The sequence below is a fragment of the Rhinopithecus bieti genome, unplaced genomic scaffold (assembly GCF_001698545.2).
Source record: "Rhinopithecus bieti isolate Rb0 unplaced genomic scaffold, ASM169854v2 scaffold_13014, whole genome shotgun sequence".
In the NCBI taxonomy this organism is placed as follows: Eukaryota; Metazoa; Chordata; class Mammalia; order Primates; family Cercopithecidae; genus Rhinopithecus; species Rhinopithecus bieti.
The window spans coordinates 608,694-616,834 of NW_016807364.1; the positions used below are offsets into that span (position 1 = coordinate 608,694).

Below are 8,141 nucleotides of genomic sequence, written 5' to 3' on the forward strand. Positions count from 1 at the left end.
AGACGGAGTCTTGCTCTGTCACCCAGGCTGGAGTGCAGTGGCCGGATCTCAGCTCACTGCAAGCTCCGCCTCCCGGGTTCCCGCCATTCTCCTGCCTCAGCCTCCCGAGTAGCTGGGACTACAGGCGCCACCACCTCACCCGGCTAGTTTTTTGTATTTTTTAGTAGAGACGGGGTTTCACCGTGTTAGCCAGGATGGTCTCGATCTCCTGACCTCATGATCCGCCCGTCTCGGCCTCCCAAAGTGCTGGGATTACAGGCTTGAGCCACCGCGCCCGGCCAATAATGCATCTCTCTTTAAATAACTTCTGAGAGTAGAGTGTGGAAAAAGTAGAGTTAAAACATAAATAAAACCAAACTGGGAGAAAATCAATCAACAAAATACAAAGGTGATACTGGTTGACCGGTTAAGAAACTAACATTAGTGTCTATTACTGAGGACCAATGTAAAGAAAATAGCTAGAAAACTTGGCAAAGTTTGTTTCTAAATTTATAGATGCAAATTTACCAATCATGACCTCTTTCTCCAATGTAACAAAGGGAGTCATCCGTATCTTGACAACCTTAAGTGCTACCAAAAACCAGGTTTCACTAAGTGTCAAAATGCAAAAATTGGTAACAAGTTAATTACGTTTCTGAGGCTTCTTTTCTATTCAAAGTAATGCATTTTCATTGTAGAAAACTAGAATAAAAAAGTATACAGTCATAAGGGGAAACAATCTCATTACACAAAATAAAACATTTTGCATGGACTTTCAGTCTTTTGACTGCATTTTTCATTATATCATTTGGTTTTCTATACAATGTATGTCTATTTTATCACATAATACCACGTCACAAGCACTGTATCTGCTTTACTATTAAGAGTTACTAAACTAAGGGTGAGGACTTTCTCTGTAAAGGCCTTTATGGTCTCAGTTAACTTATTTTAGTAATAAATATGCTCCTTATGTAATTTCACAAGTTTAGGGTCAACTTTTAGTCCCAGGACCACGAGAAGCTTTTCAGAACTTCATGTGCAGCCCTAGAAGTAAAGGGAAAAACTGCCATTATATATTTGATTTATCCAATGAGTTATGCTACTTTGAAAGTAAATTTCATGTATACAGAAGGACCAATAATATTAAAAATTGTATTCCTGTTTCTACACATGATGCTAATTTTTCCATTCTACCTTTGGTCAGGTGGTCACTTCAAGATGATCTGATGTGATTTATTTTTCCATGTACAAGCTGGAGAGTCACAATGAGACATTTTGTAGAGGGCCTACATCCGTAATTTTTTTCTCTGTACAAACAAGTCTGAAACTAAATTACCTTGTAAAATAATATACACAATTTTATCAAACAGGTGATGAAATAGTAATATAATACAATTTAATATTTCTCATTCTTCTATTTCCTTTTCAATGCTTTAAGTATTTTAAAATTAGGTTCAGGTACAGTGGCTCATGCCTGTAATCCCAGTACTTTGGGAGGCTGAGGCAGGAGGATCAGTTGACCCCTGGAGTTCAAGATCAGCCTGGGCAACATGGTGAGACTCCATCTCCACAAAAAAAAAAAAAAAAAAGAAAAAAAAAAATAGCCAGACGTGGTGGTGTGCCCCTGTGGTCCCAGCTACTTGGGAGGCTGAGGCAGGAGGATTGCTTGAGCCCAGGAGGTTGAGGTGACAATGAGCCATGATTGCACCACTGCACTGCAGCCTGGGCAAGAGAGAGAGAAACCCCATCTCAAATAAATAAATAAATAAATAAATAAATAAATAAACAAACAAACAAACAAACATTTAAAAATTAAGATGTGGCAGGCTGGGCACAGTGACTAATGCCTGCAAGCCCAACACTTAAGGAGGTCAAGGCAAGAGGATGGCTTCAGGCCAGTAGTTCTAAACCAGCGTAGCAGGCAACTAGCCTTGTCTCAAAAAACATTTTTTTTAATTAGCTAGGTATGGTGGTGCACCCCTGCAATCCTAACTACTCGGGAAGCTGAGGCAGAAGATCACTTGAGTACAGGAATTCAAGGTTGCAATGAGCTAAGTAGGTGCCACTATACTCCTGCCTGGACAACACTGGGAGACCTGTCTCTAAAACGTATTTATAAAAAAATTAAAAAGATGTGCTACTAACCGGCAACTTTCAGGTTTCATTTTTTTAAACAGTAAATAAATTATATAGATCCTTATATTATCATTTGTACGATATAAACATCTTAAACATACTACAAATATCCAAGAGAATTCAGAACATCACACGTTATTATTTGAACATAGTTCTTTTTTTGTTTTTGTTTTTTTTTTTTGGGACGGACTCTCGCTTTGTCGCCCAGGCTGGAGTGCAGTGGCCCCATCTCAGCCCACCGCAAGCTCCGCCTCCCGGGTTCAGGTCATTCTCCTGCCTCAGCCTCCCAAGTAGCTGGGACTACAGGCGCCCGCCACCACACCCGGCTAATTTTGTTTTGTATTTTTTAGTAGAGACGGGGTTTCACCGTGTTAGCCAGGATGGTCTCTATCTCCTGACCTCGTGATCCGCCCGCCTCGGCCTCCCAAAGTGCTGGGATTACAGGCGTGAGCCACCCACTGCACTCAGCCTGAACATGGTTCTTTTTCTTAATGTCATTTGACTCCAAACTTGCAGGTAGATTTTTTTCTACTCTTTAAGAATCTAATGTCAAAAAAGTTAACACTTTTGCAGTAAACTCAAATTAACAGAAATTTAAATGTTTAAAACAATTCCAGAGAAAGGCTGGGTGCGGTGGCTCACGCCTGTAATCCCAGCACTTTGGAAGGCCGAGGCGGGCGGATCACGAGGTCAGGAGATGGAGACCATCCTGGCTAACACGGTGAAACCTCGTCTCTACTAAAAAATACCAAAAAATTAGCTGGGCGTGGTGGCGGGCACCTGTAGTCCGAGCTACTCCTGAGGCTGAAGCAGAAGAAAGGCGTGAACTCGGGAGGCGGAGCTTGCAGTGAGCCAAGATCAGGCCACTGCACTCCAGCCTGGGTAACAGAGCGAGACTCCATCTCAAAAAAAAAAAAAAAAAAAAAATTCCAGAGAAAAAAACAATTGGTGAAGTGATCTAACCACTTCGTCACAAAAGAACTATTTAAAATTTATCAGAAATCTACATTCTTACAATATCTTTGGGCCAAAGAACCCAAAGTACAAGACCATATGCCAAAGTAGTCTAATCAGCACTCTGAGGTAGGCCCTCCCAGTTTACAGAAGCACCTATTACAGTCTTAAGCCTCAGGCTCTTTCACCATGAACTGGTAAGAACTTTCATAACTGTAAAAGGTACATCAAGGGTTCATTAAAATACCATTAGAACACCTTGTAAAACCACTAAACAGCAAATACGTCTTCCTTGGCTAATTAGAACTGAAAGAATTGTGAATTCATGTGAAAAGTGCTGCTACTGTGGAAAAGTGTCTTTTTTTTAAGGTTATCTCAAAAGTCGGAAGCATTTTTGTAGCTCAATATATAAAGCCCAAATAGTGATTACATTCAGGTTTGGCATATTCTGAGTTTTTATCTTGGTACTGAGGTTCTGTATCAGACACGTGCTCTCTTGCATCTCACCAAGCCTCTGTCCTTCTCCAACCAGAAACGAAATTCAGAGGTTTCACTGAGTGGGAGAATGGCAAGCTGTTAAGAATTTTAAGAGAAAGTTCTTACAATTCCCAGACAGGCACGGTGGCTCATGCCTATATTCCCAACACTCTGGGAGGCTCACTTGAGCCCAGGAGTTCAAGACCAGCCTGGGCAACACGGCGAAACCCCGTCCCTAGTGAAAATACAAAAATTGAACGGGCATGGTGGCACATGCCTGTAATCCCAGCGACTTGGGAGGCTGAGGTGGGAGGATCACCTGAGCCCAAGAGGTCGAGGCTGCAGTGAACAGTGTGATTGGGCCACCGCACTCCAGTCTGGGCGACAGAGACTCTGTCTCAAAAAAAAAAAGGGGGGGGGGCAGGATGAGGGAGGCTCAAATCCTAACCTACTACATTTTTGTAACCAAAGATTAGAAAAAATTAATGCCAAGGTATTTTTGTGATTAATCCTCAGTATGATCTTGCTAAAAGGTACACTGTTACAACTCTCAAACTTTCACAGGAAGACAACGGCAGTGTCCCCATAAATCAACCAATTTTTCAATTAAAGAGGAGTCTTGGTGTGATAGAAAGTGAAGGAATTAGGAAGAACCGAGAACTACTTCCTAGATCTTGCTGGGAATATCCTGATTCACTTATCCAAGTCCCTCGTGTGGAATATGAAAGACTGTGGATCTTCATCCTGGCTCTAAAAACTGCCTCTTCCTAAGTTCATGGCTAGCTTCCACAATTTACAATGGTATGAGGAGGGAGGCAGGATCAATTCTGCCCACAATCTTGAGGACGCTGAACATGCTTTGGTTCATAATTTGACAGAAATGACATTTTTTAGACAGCACAGTTACAGTAGAGGGGGAAGCCCGTCTTGCTGGTCAAGGGTGACTCAAACTTTGCTGGAAGACTTACTGCCTGGCTTGTACAGACACCGCTTGTGTAATAAGGCCATTCCCTCGTACTCAGGTGGTTAAACATCAGGCCCTGCTGCCCAAGTGTGTCCCCAACCCAAGGTGCACCCTGGGGGCGCTGAAAGGCCAGGGGTCGCTGTGGTGAGTGCGGGGTTGCCCTGGAGTTGGGCCCTCCAAAAGTCCTCGGAGTCCTAACTCCAAAGCTGCGTGCCGCGATCCCAAACACTCTTCCCTTCAGCTCAAGCTCTTCCCCACCTCTTCCTAAATACCGAAAAGGGCGCTGAACCCGTTCATCAGGAGCCAGGGAGAAAGGGAAGGCAGACGGGGGTACTCGCGGAGTGGCGGCTGCAGAAGAGGACAGGCCTTTAGGACCAGCCAAAATATTGGTTTTTAAGCCCCAGCCCAAGCGCAGCACCTCCCGAGAAAAGACTTTTTCGGCCGTCTGGACAGAAGAAGCGAGCGGCCGAAAGAAGACAAGGGGTAGGAGGCGTGAGGTCCTTACCCGCTGCAAAGCTGCCGGCTGCCGGCCGCAGCCGCCGGCTCCAGTACCGGAGACCGGAGGCAGCTCCGAGGAGCCGTAAGGAGGCTGCCATGCTGCCCCCGCCCCTCCTCCCCGCGGTGACCGCCGCCGCCTCCCGCAGGGCCCACAGACGGCAAGCGTGTGCAGCGGGACTGGCTTGCTCGGCTACGGAGACAGGCGCGCGCGCACGCGCTCTCACCGCTCGGGGGCGGGTGCCCACGCGCGAGAGAAGGAGCGCGGAGCAGAGACGAGCGGCCTGACGCGGCAGGGCCTGTCAATCCCCTTATGGACAGGGAAACAGACCAATCAGAATTCCCAGATCCGCCGCTGCGCGAAGGACCAATAAGAGGTCTTTTTGAACAGTGGCGTCAGGCGCCCTGGCTCTGCCCCCAAGCTCGTGCCTCATTTACAGCCTGCGGGCGGGAGTCTCCTTGTTTACCAAAGCAGAGGGCGTGTGGGAGGAGGTGGCCGTCTCTCGCTCCCGCCTCTTTAGAAAACCTGCCCCCAGAACCGCCCTATGGAGAGCTGTATTGCTTAAAAGGACAAAACTGACTCGCAGCTCGAAAAACACTGAGCAAGCTACCATATGTGTAATAACTTTTAAATTCATTTGATTTTGTTTAACACAACAGTTTCTCAATAAATTCTAAAAATAGTAGGAAAAGAAGTTGGTAACATTATCTTTGAAGGGAAGAATTACTAGAAACTTGCACTATTTCAAGGCATATTTCTCTAATACTTGAAAATTCTGGCCGGGCGCAGTGGCTCAAGCCTGTAATCCCAGCACTTTGGGAGGCCGAGACGTGCGGATCACGAGGTCAGGAGATCGAGACCATCCTGGCTAATACGGTGAAACCCCGTCTCTACTAAAAAATACAAAAAACTAGCCGGGCGACGAGGCGGGCGCCTGTAGTCCCAGCTACTCGGGAGGCTGAGACAGGAGAATGGCGTGAACCCGGGAGGCGGAGCTTGCAGTGAGCTGAGAGCCGGCCACTGCACTCCAGCCTGGGCGGCAGAGCAAGACTCCGTCTCAAAAAAAAAAAAAAAAAAAAGAAAATTCTACAACCTAAATCCATTTTGTAAGCAAAACTAAATATAAAATCCAGAAAGTTAGAAAGACCTTTTTTTTTTTCTTTGGAGACAGTCTGTCACCCAGGCTGGAGTGCAGTGGTGCGATCTCGGCCCACTGCAACCTCCGCCTCCCGGGTTCAAGTGATTCTCCTGCTTCAACCTCCGGAGTAGGTGAGGTGGGACTGCAGGCCTGCGTGCGCCACCACACCCGGCTAATTTTTGTCACTTTTAGTAGAGGCGGGGTGTCGCCATTTTGCCCAGGCTGGTCTCAAACTCCTGGCCTCAAGTGATCCTCCCGCCTCGGCCTCCCAAAGTGCTGGGGATTACAGGCGTGAGCCACTGAACCGTGCGGAGAGACAGACAATCATTCTTATGTCAGTTCTTGGTGTACCTATTAGAGTCTGTAAATCCCTTGAGGGTAATTGCAGGCCTTCTCATCTCCACTGACTCCACCAAAGGGTTGGAAGCCATGACCGCACCAAAGCAAGACTATATAGCCTTTGGAGAATGGCAATAAAGCAGGAAAGAGAGTGTGTATGGAGTAGGTAGGGAAATGCGAACCCCAACCTAAGTAGCACAATCAACAAATTTGACTTTGACCTTTTTTTTCCACTCTACCCAGTAACCCATGGAGTTGAAAGCAAAGGAATTGGATCATTTCCACCTGGGCTCTTTCATGTTTCTGGGCATGCTGGCAACGTTTCCAAAAACCTGTACAGAGTGTAAGGTCCCTATCTGTAACTGGGAGGAAAATAATTCCCTTCTTTGACCATCTCTCCACCCCAACCCTCTACCCAACACTAAATGAAAAGAAGGAAGGAAAGAGAGAAAGGGAGTGAGGGAGAAAAAACTCATTTCACCAATTAGACCTTCTCCTAGATTTGGGTCCCCACCCCTGCTAGGGGTTAATTAGTTTCTGGAGCATTCCCCACCTGTACCTCTCTTCCTGGTTTCATCAGGTTTTAGCTGGAATAGATCTCCTGCAACCAATAAATGTGGGCCTACAGGTTTCTTTCTTTTTCTTCCTCCAGCCCTACAGATTTCTATAATTAACTCCTGAAATGCAATTGGCCTTTCAACTATGTCTCCTCCAAGAAGCCCTACATAAGTCTCCTCCAAGAAGCCCTACATTGATTCATAAACTAAGGAATTTTCTTAGGTTTCTATGATTTTAAAAAGGCGTTATGAATTTTTAAGTAATTTTACTGTTTGAAGGTGCTTGCAAATATTATTGTACTGGCAAATGCAGTTACTGCCTATGGCTGGCGAGCTTTCTTCATTTGATTGCCCTCCTGATGCCCTTGTTTGAAAGGCACTGCAACTCCTTCCTGAGTCTTTGCCATGCGTTTTTGTTTGAAATTGTTTCAATGCCTTGTAGTGGCCCCTGACTTCTGCTTCCAGGAAGATGGAGTAGATAGGTTTCTCCCTATTCTTCTAAGTACAGCTAAAAACTCGACATTATATATAAGATAAACATAGGGAGACTTTGAAAGGTGGAGAGAAGTCACATTGGCTAGGGTCCAGAGAGGAACAGTGGGAAGTTCCTTGGGTTTTCATGTAGCCTTATGTATCCCAAACTGGGTGCTGGAGAAGCCAAAAACCAGAAACCCTAAAATGCCAAGAGGCATAGATAGACAAAAAGTGTCCCAATAAAAGGCCACTCTTTCTAGCCAAGCGATGAAAAAGGAGCAGCCTAGCAAGAAAGAAAACATTTAGAAGATAATCACTCTATTGTAGACAAACAATACACACACACACACACACTGACCCCACCCCATAAAGCAAAGGCTGAGTGGGGAGCCTAGACTTCCACACTCTCCAGGTTGTGATGAGACATGCCAGCATCCTAACACCCCAATCACTCTACTCCTCAACCCATCTAAGGTAATGTCAGAGAAAACCGAAGAGAGGGATGAGACTTTCATCTTCAACTGGTCAGTAACGAATGATCCTCCACACACATCCTTCCCTACCATCGGTGTCACTGGAAACCACGGGGGATGAGCCTGGATTTCCACTCCTACCTTACAGTGATGA

The 8,141-nt window shown here is 45.6% G+C and overlaps 1 protein-coding gene across 1 annotated transcript in view; it reads right to left on the minus strand.

Moving 5' to 3' along the window:
- HIBADH (3-hydroxyisobutyrate dehydrogenase) overlaps positions 1 to 5,319 on the minus strand; it is a 141,010-nt gene extending 135,691 nt beyond the window's left edge. Inside the window, exon 1 of the mRNA XM_017881466.1 lies at positions 5,016 to 5,319. Within this exon, the coding sequence (XP_017736955.1) occupies positions 5,016 to 5,106 (91 nt within the window). The 5' untranslated portion in view covers positions 5,107 to 5,319. The remainder of the gene's footprint in view (positions 1 to 5,015) is intronic.
- Between the last annotated feature and the right edge of the window lie 2,822 nt (positions 5,320 to 8,141).